Consider the following 16801-nt stretch of genomic DNA (forward strand, 5'->3'; position numbering starts at 1 on the left):
AAATCAGTGTGAACTCAGATCTGCTTTCTGAAAGTGATCTTTCCATATGACTTTAAAGTACACAACATCATTGATTTTTATAATGCTCTGCAGATCATCATCAGTTTGGCCTGGCCAATATAATTGTCTTCTGTATATCATATTTTGTCTTCCAGATCTCAGCCAAAAGAAGGGTATCTTTTTCCACCTTTATCTTTTTCAAATTACATAAAAAAAATGCTTCATAAAATTAACCCTATTCCCATTTCCAACAACTCTTGGAATTCTCAAGCATCTTCCAACCCACTTTCAGAAGGCTTTAAAAAACCTGGTGGACCAAATCACTGATAAGGAACAATGGCTTTATGATTAGAATTTCAATCAATAGTATATCAACTTCTCCTTTAGTCAAGCTTTTTTCAACAGGGACAAATGATGAGATGCCATGGTGGTAAAGTCCAAGATGCAAATCCTTATCTTTTAAAAGATACATACAAATACAGTAGCATCCTTTAAATCCTTTGCATGTGAAAATTTAATCATTCCTCCAAGATTAGATATTATTTCTTTTGCTCTATTCATAGTATGTGTTACAACCACAACAACCAGCCATATTGACAATGCTGCTTAGAATGCAGAGGTTTTGAATTTGAAACAATTGAATAATAATAAGGAAGTTTCAAAGGCAAAGATGAACCACCTCTGGTAAGTTTACATTATGCATTATTTCAAGGCCAAATGACTGACTATTTCTTACCCAAACTTTTCTTAAACCATGATTTCCCACCCTTTAAGTTTTGAGTTATTCACCTACTTGTCGTCCACTTCCTTTAGTAAAAACTATTACGTGAAAGGTTAAAAAGGTCATTTTATCCCAAAACTTTTTAATTAAGTTCAAATCCCTAATTTAACACCTCAAAATTACCAATTTTACAAAACTGCATGCATGGAAATTCTCTATTTAGCTACACCGAAAAAGCGCAAATATTCTTTCTTAAGATACCAAACTCTGCTACCGTATGGGGCTTCACTTTGGCCGCCCCCACTAACACCATCCCCATCATGTCACAGCACCCTGTAGGCCGCTCTGATCGTAGTTTTTGACACTGATGTGCTACCGTCTCAAAAATCCCAGAAACACACCTTTGATAGTCTCAACATCTCGCCGTTCTTTGCTACCTAAAACTAAGCCTTCACCACCGACAGCCTAATACATCAAGAACCCCCTTAGTTACCACCATACCCCTTAACTTTTTCTCGGGCTTACTATACCTCCCAGTCTAACCCCACACCTTCATTGCCAAAACCAAAATGGTGAATCGATCTTGGATAATTGTTTGATTTTTCATTGGTCTAGAAGATAGTTGTTAAGATTTGTCCGGAATATGAGTAGATAGCTATAAGTGGATGGTTGCAAGTATGGAAGTGTGGTGTGACAGCTTGAGGGTTCTTAAGGTGGGGCGGTGGGAGAGGGAAAAGAAGATGCGGTGAGACCAAGCATCTTGGCTTGACGAGATCGAGAAATCCAACCAAGCTGTGGTCTGTCCGATGCTTGCAAGTGAAGACGACTTAAGAAGAAGTCAACGTCTTTGTTCAACAACAATTGGCAAAGCCTAGCCTGTTGCTGCTGGAAAACCCGCAACAATAAGCCTAAAGTAAAATTGAAAAAATAAAGATAATGAAAAAAAATATAATTAATATTTAATTTAATTTAGAGTCTTGTTGTAATTTTAATAAAAATAAAAACAAATTGATATTTGATATTTGTATTAAGTTTTTAAGGTGGTTCGTAATTTTATTTTAAAAAATTAATAATATACTATAAAATCAGATAATTTTCATTTATGGAGATAGGTAGATGATGAGTGTATAAATAAATGTTCAAATTTAAATATTGAAAAATCTGACATTTCATCAAGGGTCATTGAAAAATAGTCATTCGATCTTATTTTAAAGAATAAAATTATATGTAGAAATAAATTTTATTAATTTATATATATAAATTAATATGAAAATATATGATTAGATGATTTTGAAATAAGAGAAAAAGTAAACAAACATATCAACTAATTACATATTGTTACATCAGTTTATATAAATAAATTAATAAGATTTTTTTTATATATATAAGGTCAAATGACTATTTCCCACCCAAGGTTTAGTGAAATGATAATTCTCACCCGTTAACTTTTAAAAACTCAAATATCTACTCATCTGTTTAAATTCACTGATATGGTTAAAGATAAAATTGTTATTTAGCTAAAAATATTTAAAAAACTAAAAAATTATCATATTTTCCCCTTTGATTTAAAAATCTAATAATTCCCCTACTCAAATTTTGAAAAGTTGTGTTTTCCCCTCTAGGGTTTGATTTATCCCAATAACCACTTTTTGGCAACCATTCCAGGAAGGTTGTTGGTTAACCTTTCTACCACCTTCCTCTTTAGTGATTTTTTGACTTGAAAACCATTGAAAATGTAGTCAAAATGGTAGACAACATTGCATAAATCAATGTGATGTTGCACAGATTTCATTTGGCTACGTCGACGTCAACTGAATGATACACATGTCAGTGCATCATCTAGTTGATGCCAAAGTGGTTGAACAATGCACAAATTTTTGTGATGTTGTTCGACCATTTCATTGAATTTTTTATGGTTTTCACATCGAGAAACCACCAAGGAGAGAGGTGGTGGAAAGGTCAGCCGACAACTTTCCTGAAATGGTCATCGAAAAGTGGTTATTAGAAAAAATCAAACCTTATAAGGGAAAATATAACTTTTTAAACCTTGGATGAAGGAAAATTATTAGATTTTTAAATATATGAGAAAATATGATAATTTTTTAAAAATATTCTTATCTAAATAATAATTTTACCCTTTAACTTTAATTGTAACTTTTAATAGATAAATAAATATTTAAGTTTTTCAAAATTGACAAGTGAAAATTTGTCTTTTTCCATAACCTTGGGTGGGACATAGTCCTTTGGCCTATATATAATTTTATGGCCAAAAGACTTATTCCCATCCAAAGTATAGTGAATTCCCAAATTCCCACCCACCAATTTTGAAAAACTCAAACATCCACCTATAATCAAATTTCCGTTAAAAATTTTAATTAACGTTAAGGGTAGAATCATCATTTAGCAAAAAATTAAAGTTTTATCAGATTTTTCTCACCCATATTTAAAAAATTACATTTTCCCCCCAACCCAAGGTTTGAAAAGTGACAAAAACCCCTCTAGGGTTTGTTTCTCTTTCTCCAGTGCTGATTTCTCCTTCTACGACCATCGACCGTCCTCCATTTCCCTTTACCTCTCCTCCAGTCTCTCTGCTTAGCCTCTCAGGCTATCTTTGACTGAAGATGCTGACGAAAACGAAATTGTCTTTGTTAGGACGAAAACGCGTCGTCTTCATCTCTCAGATGAAGATGATACATCTTCATTTCAGATGAAGACGGATTGTCTTCTTCTGAGATGAAGGCGATTTTGTCTTTGTCTCTGGTCGAAGACGGTCGGAGAGGCTATAGAGAGAGACCGGAGGAGAGATAAGAGGGGAAGGGAGGACGGCCAACGGCCGAGGAAGGAGAAATCGACGCCGAAGGAAGAGGAACAAACCCTAGGGGGGTTTTGTCACTTTTCACACCTTGGGTTGGGGGGAAATGTAAGTTTTTAAATTGAGGGAGAAAATGTGATAAAACTTTAATTTTTTGCTAAATGATGATTCTACCCATAACGTTAATTGAATTTTTAAACAGAAATTTGATTGTGGATGAGTGCTTGGGTTTTTCAAAGTTGGTGGGGGAAATTTAGGAATTCACTATACCTTGCATGGGAATAAGTCTTTTGGCCTAATTTTATTCTGCTGCAAAAGATGGTCATTCTATTACCATGTGATCCTCTCGTTGGTCTTTACTTCAAAGAGAGATAGAAAAGAAAAGAGGGGAGATTTGTCTCATATAGGCACAAATCTAGATGCTTAACACGTGAATATGAACAACAAACATTCACCTGCTACAATATTCTAAAGTTTAAGCAGCTAGGTTTTTCTACTCTTACCATTCCAACACCCTTGCATGGTCCGTCCTCTAACCAGCTTCGATGCAACATGACTTATTAATACAATAGATCATATCAAATTTGGTCTGATATGATTATAGACATGTTTGTATGTGTTACATACAAAATTTAATCTTCTAACCATTTACTCGCATTATCTAAAGGCATTAAAAATAGATTAAACTTATTGTTTCGCATCAAAGATCAATTTCATATTTTTATAATTCAAAATTATCATATAGAGTTCAAAATTAGAGTCTTCTGTCAATCCTTATAATTTATAGGAAGTAAGAAAATAATGGTTTTGGACCTAATAAATAGTTTAAAAAAGATCAAACCCTAGATCTTATGAGAGCATGTAACATATGTCCTATTGCTCAACTAATTAAGACTTCGTGGGTCCATTTGCATGAGATTTTATACATGTGTTTAGACAAAATATTCGGATGAATTTATTAGGCCAAAAGTATAGTTTATGGGTAACTCACTAGCAAAATTTTAACATCTTAAACTTCTATTTGTTAACAATTAAAATTAAAAAAATTATTAATATTAAAAATATAATTATCGTTTAACCAGTAATATTATGAAGAATTATCTTATTTTTTATTTTAATTTTAAAACTAATAATTTCTCACAGTTTAATTTTAAAATTTTACTTTTCTCTTCAACAGTTTTTTTTCTTTCTTCTATCCATTTTCTTTCTTTATTGCGGACGACAAAGGCTGAATTAGCTAAACCTTGTCATTTAACCAGATTAATTAAGGAACAAAACTTGTTTTCAACAGTAATCAGTATTAACTAGTTAATTCATAGTATAGAGAAAATTTAGGCGTGAATTAAGTTAGCAGTAGGAAGTGGAAAGGAACATTCCGGGCCTTTTGTTCCTTAATTGATTGATTGTGAATTCCAATGCACCCCCGTGACTTACACAGAAACTGGACTGGACTGGCTAATGAAGTGGAAGGAATCATGAATTAATTAATATATTATCCTCCGTTAATCAGTGAATAATCATATTCTAATTTTCATAACAAATTAAGAACAGAATGCATTCATTTTATAATCTGCAGCTTCACTACTGTCAGAATCATGCACGCCCTTTCATATCCCATAGCATAAAAAAGAAAGCATATGTTTTTTTTTATTATATTCTTCTCTCTCACATATGCTAATAATACTAACCATTTATTCGTCATACAGAGCAACCCCATATGAGTATCTTATTCTGTTTAAAGTGTTCTCACTTCTCAGCCTTTGAAAATTTTGTTTTTTAGTATTAACAGGAGAAGCAGGCGCAGAGGTACCCTGAGTGCCCTCTGTAGACAGCTTCAAAATTTTTGAATTTGTAAATAAAATATAATAAATTAGGTGAAAAAGACTGAAATGAAATGACCCATGTAACCTTCATTCATAATTTTTTAGCCTTGAAAATGAGAAAGTCATTTTGTAATTCTCACAAACTTAATAAAAGTGGAAACATGCAACATGATACATATTTCCATGAATAAAAATGCAATTCTCATAAACATAATAAAAATGAAAACAATGACATTAATTTGATACCCTAAAATTGGACTTTCCAAGCTCAGCCCTTGAAGAGAAGCAACAGCTGCTTTCTCCAAAACTCTTTGGCACAAAAGATTGGAATTCCCTGATCAAGGAAATGAAAATCAATCTTATTACTATTAAAATAATAAATTATACTTATTAATTAATTAATTACTGACATGGTCATATGCTTATTAAAAAGTTAGAAAAAACAGTAGCCAGCTCCAGGAAAAAGAAAGGGCTTTTTATTTAATTTAGTGACATGGTCATATGTTTCTGTTTCATAAAGTTGGAAAATTATAATGAGATAGTGAGTGGAGAAGAGAAAGAAAGAGAGAGTTAAATATATTTCAATTCAGAAGAAGAAGAAGCATTTATCAGTTTATGAATTAATGGTGATTATGGGGTGTGAAGAAATGGTGTTCTCAGTGGAGTCTCAGAAGACAGTTCCAGCTCCATTTCTCACAAAAACATACCAACTTGTTGATGATCCACTCACCAACCACATTGTGTCTTGGGGTGAAGATGAATCTACTTTTATTGTGTGGAGACCTCCTGAGTTTGCCAGGGATCTTCTTCCCAACTACTTCAAACACAACAATTTCTCAAGCTTTGTCAGGCAGCTTAACACCTATGTAAGCAGTATTTCATCTCCCTTCTCCACCTTTTTTTTTTTTTTAATAACAGGAACCTTCTTAACTTGATTGAACAAGTAAACCCCAATCACTATACTAGATAATTCAATGTTTCACTAATCATGGGTTTATGCAGTTCGAATCCAGACAATCCCGTAGAGAATCTTGCAGCTCTACCATATCTTTCTTTATATTGATGGTTTAACAATATATGTTTTCAGGGATTTAAGAAGATAGTGGCAGATAGATGGGAGTTTGCAAATGAATATTTTAGAAAAGGAGCTCAGCATTTATTATCAGAGATCCACAGAAGAAAAAATTCCCAGAATCATACTCATCAACAGGTAAACTTCCAAGAGCAACCGGCTCATTTTCTTCAAGCGGATCAGGAAAATTTCTGTTGGGTAGACTCTCCACTGCCATCACCAAATAACTGTTATAAATCTCCGACTGATGTTCTAACGGCTCTCACTGAAGACAATCAACGGTTGCGCAGAAGGAACTACATGCTTTTATCTGAACTCACTCACATGAAGAATCTCTACAATGAAATTATCTTCTTCATTCAGAATCATGTAAAACCAGCTGCTCCGTTTGACCATGAGCATGGACCGACGGTTCACAGTTACTCAGAGTCCAGGCTGAGTGAACTGGTTAAGTCATCTTCAGTGGCTGTGACTGAGGAGCCTAATAGTAGCGTGAAGCTCTTTGGGGTTGCTCTCAGTTGAAAGAAGAGATTACACTCGGGAAAGGTAGATTAAGAAGAACTTGAATAGTTGGTTTAGTTTTTGTAGGACTTGAATATTGAAGTTGAATTATTATTATTGTTATTATTATTATTAAGAAGGTTTAAGCTTTCTGATGGAACGATAATTTAACATATTTTCTTCGAATCTCTCGTCTACCACTTGGTATTATTAAGCAAATCAATCACTCATTCCAATCTGGGATCTAGTCGATTTCTCATGTTAAATGCTAGTAGGATTGTGGTTGTTTTAGCAAGTTTATTTTGATAGACAAGCTTAGTAGATAATTTTAAGGACTAAACAAGGTTAAACTAGCTACTTAATAATAGGGCTGGATTACAAGCTTCTGATTGAGCCTATTCGAGTTCAACTTGGCTTGACAGAAATTGACCTCATTAAGTTTGGCTCCCTTTAAGATGACCCAGTTCAACTACTATGTCAAGCCAGGCTTGACTTGGTATTATGGTTGTAAAAAAAATGACTAAAATAATATCATTTTAATATAATTAGTTAAAACAACATCATTTTAATTTATTCGTATAAACTTTTTTCAAATTTATAAGTTTAATGAATCGAACATCTCTTAAGTTCGAATTGAAATATTTAATTTTTAAACTCAAACTTAAATTTAAATATATTTAAACTAAACTCGTTTGAACTAAGTTAGTTTTTAAATTAAAAAAAAAAAATTAGTGGGAATCTAACTTTTTTTAATAATCAGCATCAAATCTGAGATATGTCTTGAAAATTATATTTACAAATTTCAATGACAACTAACAATTACATGACACATCGATTCTATTTTTCTTTGCCATGATTTCACTATTAGTGAATAATTATAACTTTTTGGGGAGGGTATTATTATTATTATTATTATTATTATTATTATTATTATTATTTTTGAATCAAAATTAACACCCTGTTTTGTATCATTAGGGGAAATTGGTATACTTTTATTGCTTTTTTTCCCACAAAAAGTAGAGAAAGTGCCAAGGAAAAGGGATCAAAATAATGGATCATACAGGCAATAAAGACAGCAAAAGGATAAAAAGGGAGATTTTGAGTAAGATTGTATTGGGATTAATGTCATATAATGTGCTTCTTTGTCATGTCTTGATTTTGTTCCCCATCTTTTTCGTGTAGTGGTGTAGCCTTTCTTTCTTACGAATTAGGGTGATATTTTTTTTAGCGGAAATTCTATCTAAATCATATTATCATATTAAATTAAAATTAATCATATTAAATAGAATAAATCTTTTAATTTTATAATTATTAAATCTGATAAATTAAAATTTTTATCTTAATATATTATCAAATAAGACTTAAATTTATATTTTTTTTTATATAAAATCTTTTATTTTACTATTTAAACCATTCTTGGGAATGTTTTATTAGTTACCGAAATCTTGTTTGCTCCATTTATTATGTAATTGTAATATCCCAATAAAAAAATCTTTGTAAATTACATTTTTCATACCGGAATAAAATTACAAAACTTCAAGACAATGAAGTTATAGGATTTTTACTAATCTTGACTTGATATCGAACTTCGAGAACATCAAAATTGTGAGAGATTTAATTATAGTTTTAAGGGTCAAAAAAACATAATGAGGCTTCAAAAGTTAAAGATTTTGTCGGAAATTAAGGAAGAAAGATATCCAGTCAAAATAAGAAAAATATTTCGTCAATCTAAAATTATAGCAAACAAAATCTAACCTAACATTTAGATTCTAACCCTGTGTTTTTTTCTTTTCTTTTTCCTTAATTAGTTAGGTTTATCTTGTATAAATACAAAATATAGTATTCTCTTCTTTCAAATATTATCATGATATTAGATACCCGAGAAAAATTTTTTAGTTTATATTTGAGAATTTTTTTTATTCCTTTGTTTTGTGATTATCATTTATATGGTATGTTATAACAGACGTGAGTTTTTTTTTTTTCCTACTATTTTTTCAACGATAATATTATATGTATAAAATTTATACATAAATTGATGTGACAGTAACATGACTGATGTCACATGTTAAAACTATGAGATCAGTACAATTAAATGAAATGAAATAATTGATTTTTCCAATCTGATTCAACAACATATCTCTCTACCATATGCCATGTATCTAATGTGTGCGGTTGTTAAAGCTCGTAGTCAAGAACAAAGTGATAGAAGATTCAAGAAGGAATTAAAGAATAAGAACACATACAGAGAGAATTCCAAATAGAGAAGAACTTGCCACCAGGTCAGTTCATTTCGTAACACTATCACCACCTTCATCATCTTCTATTTGACTATAGATTAAGAAAGAGTTATTATAAAACCAATTTCATTTCATTTGAACCCAAAGGTGCCCTATTGAGAACAGAAATTTGAGTCTCTTTAATCTTTGTTTGGAATTACGACAATGAGACTGAATTGAACTAGTGGCGAGAAATTACAACGTGTTCTTCTCTGTTTGGAATTCTCTCTCTATGTGTTTTCCTTCTTCAATTCCTTCTTGAATCTTTTGTCAGTTTGTTCTTGATTGTGATCTTTAGCAACTGCATGCATCAGATAGATAACATGTGATAGAGAGATGCGTTGAGAAGATGTAATGGTGGCAAAGAGATAGCTGGAGAAGAGACGTTCTTTTGCGAAGGCGAGATATTGTGGGAATCAAATTGGAAAGATCAATTATTTCATTTCATTTAATAGTGTTAATGTGTCAATTTTTACACGTAGCATTTGTCACGTTACTACTATATCAGTTTGTATATAAACTCTGTGCATAAATTTTATGTATATAGTATTACTGTTTTTTCAATCATATTAATATTGCTCTATCCATTGTGGTTGATTCGGTACTATAAAAATGATAATCCGGATCTGTATGAGTCCAAATCTGTCAAATTCAATGGCAAAATTTTTGCTTTTTGGGAATTTCATACTCAAATTTGTGTTGAAGTAAAGGACTCTGCAATTCTTGTTGGGTCTCAAACTGAGAAGGTGATGCGGTGGCAAAGAGCCAATGGAAAACAAAGAATGCTCAAATCATTACTCGGATATCGAATTCAACTGAGCCTCATATCGTACCAAGTCTTAGGTCTTTCAAAATTGCAACAGCCATGTGGAATAATCTTAAAGGAATTTATTCTCTGGCGAACCAATCAAGAAAATTTGAACTTGAATATGAGATGGCAAACATCATCCAAGAGTATAAAGATAAGAGACCGTGGAAGAGTAATGCAATTTCTTATGAAGCTTTGACCTAAATTTGAGAATGCAAGGGCCACATTCTGACTATGGAAACCCAAAATCCAGTTCTGTTGATGTTGTCTTTATTGCTTCACGTGGAAACTTTAAGTCAAAACAAAAGCATGGAGGCAAAACACATATTCGATGTGGGCATTGCAATGAACTTGAACAATTGCAGTTGCATTGTTGGAAGGACAATATATGCAACTATTGCAAAAAGCCAAGCCATATTATTATATTCTAGATTGCAGAATGTTAAAAATATAAAAATTCATTGCTTGCCAATTAGCTGATCACAATTGTTGGGTGTAGGACCTTCAAACGGGGCAAGTGATCATACAAGGGTTATAAACATGAACATTTGTTTCAGCTTGATTTAGATCACAAAAAGGATTCTTCTTTGTGTCTGACAGACTCGCCATTTGCATCTGTGTCACATGCCAATAATACTTGGGATTTATGGCATCGTCATCTTGGCCACACGAATGCTTGTAGGTTAAAGTATATATTCCAGCATACTTTTCTTCTAGACAAGTTGAATGTTAAGACTGATAATTTAAAATTTGCCAAACTTCTGTTCTTGGCAAATTTGCTCAGTTGCCTTTTGTTTGTAGTACTACTGAAGTTGATGCACCTTTAATTTTTAATCTTATAGATTGTGATTTATGGGGCTTTTCACCAGTTTTATCTAGACTTGATTATGAATATTTTGCCCTATTTATTGATCAATTTACACGTTTTACTTGGGAGCTAATTTTGAAGTAGCAAACATAGGCAAAATTTTTATTACTATGATTAAGACATAGTCCGGAAAAATAATAATATTTTTCCATTCAGATTCTATAAGAGAATTTTGTGCATCACGTCTCGTAAAGTTTTTTTATGAAAAATGGATTTTGACTTGATATAACACTCTCCTCCTAACGTACTATTCTAAAGAAGAAAATGCAACTAAGCTTGATATGATTAACATACACTTGGTGAAAAATTCAAAATTCAATATCCAAAATTACTAAAATGGCCATGCATTAACTGGCAAATGTCAAAAACATACAAAAAAATGTCAAAATAACAAATATCAAACATAAATGTGTGTAGCAACAAACCAAACAACAAAACACATAAAAATCTATGAGTACATCACAAATTGGACATAAATATAAAAAGACAATCATGATCACACTTTGGGACTTCAAACTTGGATGACGTAGAAGTCACATGTCTTATCTAATTTGTCTTGAGAACACCTTCGATCCTGTTTAATCATCTCAAGAAGCATTTTTGGTTCCTATATTATGATGACTTTTTATATGTAATGCATATGAAAATTACGTGAAAGCATTTTAAAAACATTTTAGCTTTTTGAAAACTTTTTTCTAAAAACATTTTTCTTTGTGTCAATTGGTTTAGGTCAAAATAGAGATTTAACATTTTGATCATATGAGTTGCATACTATATAGTTCATTTTCCCTACATATTATTGGACTATAATGCCATGACTATGCCCTACTATAGGCGAGTTGTATAAAGAATCTCATAGACATCCCCTCTTAACAACTCTCATGAAAACATATATAAAACTCATGAGAAATCATGTTTTCATGGTTGGTCTATGTTGAAAACGTGTCCTTGAATGATTATTCATGCTTTTATCATGAACATCCACCAATCTCGTGTCTCGTTATGAGGGTATTATTATCTTTTTTAAGTATGAATGGTTGTATACTATTCTATACAGACATTTATTGTATCTAATCTTATGTGTCACAAATAACTCTACATGTCCCTCATACAATCATATGACATTTGTCAGTGAATCTATCTCAATCCACAAATGATTACATAGATCGTATGCATATTTAATTATTCAATGCATACGAAACCCTAATTTTAGGTCTATCGCGATTAATTTCTATTCTTGGAATGACATTTCCTGCACATTTGGAACGACAAATCATGAGTGTTTTCTCGTGACTTTCAAAAAAAAACAATCAACAACCTTTGTCTATGTTTTCTAACACGTTCAGATTATCAAATAATTCAAAAACTTACACTCCAATAGCATACCGATATTTGCTGTCATTTATCTGGCCACACGTATATACATTGCATGAGTTTCCTACTCTAACCAATTTTCAGCCATTAAATTATGTTAAAAGCATTTTATTTTGCCTAACACATTATTTGGATACAGATCAAGTCCTTCTGTACGTTCTGATTCAAGTATAAATACGCATACACCAATATATATTACCACCAAACTCGCATTAAATCTACCATGAATCTTATACCTGCAGATCATATTATGAAACTTAAATGATCATGCCCATATCATTCCTATACATAACGGATCACATTTCCAATTGATTCTATCACAAACATTAAAAAGTAAAAAAAAAAAAAAAACCACAAGAAGTTCGTCCTTCTTTCTTGGTTGCCCACAAGCCAAGTTCGATGTCGTAAACAACCTTGACATTGTGAGATTCTTCCCTCTGCAACCAAAAAGTGTCACAGTCAATAAACTGAATTAGGATTGCATTATATGAAAATGGCATATGGTGGCTAACGTGCCACTTTATAATTTTTCAAACCATAACAGTTGGAATGGGCTTTCACCCAAGTGAACGGTCGTAATACTAAGTGGTACATTATCCATTTAATCTATGTGGCATGACATGCATGGACGTGCACCACTCATGAATGACCATTCACAAGCTTAATATTTCATATTTAACCTTAGCCATTTTCAACTTACAAAGTTTCAAAATTAACCCAAGATAAACATTAATGGACAAAGGCTGTTACATAATCACCTCAAGTTTTCCCGAATACAGTGAATTTGAGATCTCTGAAAATGTGTCTTAATGTTTGGAAATAAAGATTGGACACTTTGTTGGGTCTAATTGAGAGATATCAAAAGTTTAGGGGCTAAAGATATAACCCAAAAATAGTGTGAATTAAAGGTATAAATGTCTCATATAAATTATGACTTAGTGACACTTTAGACCTAGTCGTTCCATTCAAGGGAGAGGCAAAATTTCTCTCTTAATATTTGATATGCCTACACACAATTCATTCAATAAAAAATCACCCATGCTAGCACATGTGAGATCATCTAAAGTCTTCCCATGTTTAGTGACATCATAAAGCTCTTATGTGGATTAGTAGGACCTCGTTAAAGTGACAAAGGAAGTGAAAAATGGATTTTGGACAAAATGTGTGTGGTTAAGCCTCCAAATGTAGATATATCTCTCAATCTATTGCAAATTGTGTATATAAGGATCCATTGATCCAAGGAACGTTTTTGGCGATCCCTTTAATTGTAAAATACCAATATTTTTAAAACCAAATCGATGATTAAATCGGTTGTCTCACTAGTTCATAGTTTGACCGGTTCAACCGAAGAATAATAAAAAAAATAATCAAATTATTCAAAAATAATTAGAATTTAAAAAAATTCAAAAGTCAAGTTTTTGACCTGTTCATTTGGTCAAACCCATTTTTTGACTAGGTTTAATCGAGTCAATAATAAAATCGATTTTTTATATTAATCAGACTAGACTTGGGATCGGTTCCTGGTTCAACCGGTTGAATCGGTCGATTCGGTTTGATTTTTAAATCATTGTAAAATATTGTATTATACTACAAGTTTTATGTTTTATTGATCACCAAACCCTTACAATAAGGGAACCATTTTCCCTCTCGAATATTCCAAAAACAAGTAGGATGTTTGTTCATAGACTTATCTCCTTTAGAAAATGAGTTAGATTTTGTGATTCCCTTTTGGCCACGGACGGTTGAGCGCTGTGCAATGTCAACTCCCTTCCACTTGTAAAGATAAGAAGACAATAAAATAAAATAGAAAATGAAGATGTCTCACAGCTAGATAACTCACCATCTCATGAGTCGGTGAACTCCTTGATTGACCATCAAAAGTAGACACTCATATTCAAAGACTGTTAAGAACTCAAAAAGATAAAAAAAAAATCAAGTGCTTCTAGGATGTGAGAAAACTAGAACATGATGTATGTTCTCTTTCTATAGCCAAATGAAGGTAGAATGGCAAGCAATCTTGATTGTCCAGGTCAACTCTAAGCCACATTTCAACCATCTCATGATGCAAAGTGAAGCAACTTAATCTATGCACAATACGAAGCGTACTGAATATTAATTGCACCAATTGAGACATAACCATCACAAGATATCATCTAAGATATTAAATCTCCACATGCCATCGATTTGTCCAAAAAGACAATGAGTTTCCAAAGAGTTTCCAAACTCTTTGATTGAACTCACTAAACGATATATAAATAAGGACTAGTGACTCAACATATAGGTGATGTCCATTTCCCAAGCAAAACAACTTTCTAGTCTGCATTCCATTTGTATACCACACCCAGTGGAAAAAAGGACTTTATACCATTGTAAGACACAATTGTTGTCTTATCTTCACATAGTATAATAAGAATTTATTTTTTTAATTTAAATTTGAATTATAACTTATAAAAGTTATAAGTCTTATTTTTTATCATATAAATATGAATGATCACTTAGAGGAAAGGAAGAGGAAAAGGGAAAGGGAAAATACCCCTGTGAAAGAGTATGTGCATAACATAAACAAATTGTAAATTGGATGTTCAACTTCATATAATTAGCATTTGATGACACTTTAGTATCAATTAAGCATTGTAGTATTAATTAAGCATTCCTTAGGTCATTCTCCAAAATTGAGTCCTATCAACATGTTATCTCTAACACTTTATTTACGCTCTATCATAACACTTTTTTAAAGTCATCAATTACATAATCACGGATGTAAGTTTTTTATCAGAGGACTAAACCATATTAAAAAATATTTTTATCCAATCCATTCAAATACACAATCATTCGCATTAAATAGTACTATATGCATAAACAATGTCCACAATTTTATATATAAATAATAATATGTTACAATATGATTGAATAATTTTAAATTAAAGCTAAAACAATACACAATCACATAATGACATATTATTGTTTGTGCATATAGTTTTGTTGATTCTCATTATAGCGGATAATAGGGTTGTTAAGCCGATTATAATCGCTTTTATCATAGTCTCTCTTGTGTAAAATTCAAAATTGTATACGTTAGTTAATGAGAAGTAGCACCACCAGCATTTTACACAATTTGCACTATTAGGACTCTTGGTTACACAGGCCATACTCATAAAATCCATTTATTAAGGTTACACAGGCAATGCAGGAATTTGACAAACCAACAACCTCTTTTGTCACAATAGCATAATACACTTGTAGCCAGTAAGACCTCACGAAAAATATTGACGAAACTCAAACAAAATTACAATTTTTTCATTCTATTTTTGAAAAAAAAAAACCTATAATTGAAAAGTTTTTGTCGTTACATCCATAATATCATTATTTTTAGTGTAGACATAAGTAAATTTTTAATTATATCTTAAGTAATAAAAGATAAAAATGAACCATTTAGTAACCTATTTTCCCATATTTTTGTTAAAAACTGACGGAGTTATCAAGTTCGATAGCAAAAATATAGTATATGTGACGATACTAAGTCAAAAATTAATTACCTACATAATTGAGAGTTGAAAGGGAGATGAACAAAAGATAAGGACAGACGGATTATTTGTTAAATTATTTCTACATGATTTGAAAATTTATAGAAGCGAGCAAATTGATAAAAACTTTGATGAGAAGGGACGACTAAAATGCTTAAACTTTAGGAGACAAGCATGGAAAGATTATATAACTTTGAGCAATCTTTTTTGAAAAAAAAAAAAAACAGTAACCAAAAGGAGTATGCCTTAAGTGTGCCTTTTTAATTCATCAATTTTGCGCCCATTTGCTCCATAACCTATGGGGATAGAATCGATTCGATATGCATCAGGGAGAGTGTCGAAGAAATAAAATAAAATAAAGAAGTGTAGTGAATGGTGAGTAATAGTTCTTGTTCTCAATTGGGCTATTTATTGAACAAAAGCATATCCACTAAATAGATAAGATTCCTACTTGATCTACGTTGAAACAACTCAATCACACACTCTAATAATGTAAGGTCCATAATTCATTAAAAGAACTCTATGCACTTCATAGGAAATCAATGGATTCTACACTATGAGAATACAAAAAAATTATGTTTACATATTTTTTATACATAATTTAGGTATACAGATTATGTGTCATTATATACTTGGATAATTTTGAATTAAAGATAAAGTAACATCTAATAATATGATAACACATTATCTATGTATTTAAATTATATATAAAAAATGTGTACACATAACATTACTTATATAGATAAACGTTTCAATGAGTCAAATTTAGCCATAAATGTTTAGATGATACCCATCTTATTATATATATAGTCTTTTGCATGGATTTAATTATACAATAAAATTATGTATGTTTTATTTGAGCACATAAATAAATACATACATGATGAGTTATCATGTGATTGAATAATTTTAAATTAAAGATAAAATAATATTTAATCATATAATGATACACATAAATATATACATATTTATATAATTAAAATTGGCACACATTCTTTTAATTATATAATACTTTGTTACAT

General features: G+C 31.4%; 1 protein-coding gene across 1 annotated transcript; it reads left to right on the forward strand.

Moving 5' to 3' along the window:
• The first annotated feature begins 5814 nt into the window (after positions 1-5814).
• Positions 5815-7115, forward strand: LOC123226152 (heat stress transcription factor B-4-like). The gene is made up of 2 exons (XM_044650653.1): positions 5815-6222; positions 6444-7115. The coding sequence occupies exons 1-2, from the start codon at positions 5980-5982 to the stop codon at positions 6948-6950; spliced, it is 750 nt and encodes a 249-aa protein (XP_044506588.1). The 5' UTR covers positions 5815-5979; the 3' UTR covers positions 6951-7115.
• Positions 7116-16801: the final 9686 nt, after the last annotated feature.

The sequence above is a fragment of the Mangifera indica genome, chromosome 9 (genome assembly GCF_011075055.1).
Source record: "Mangifera indica cultivar Alphonso chromosome 9, CATAS_Mindica_2.1, whole genome shotgun sequence".
NCBI lineage: Eukaryota > Viridiplantae > Streptophyta > Magnoliopsida > Sapindales > Anacardiaceae > Mangifera > Mangifera indica.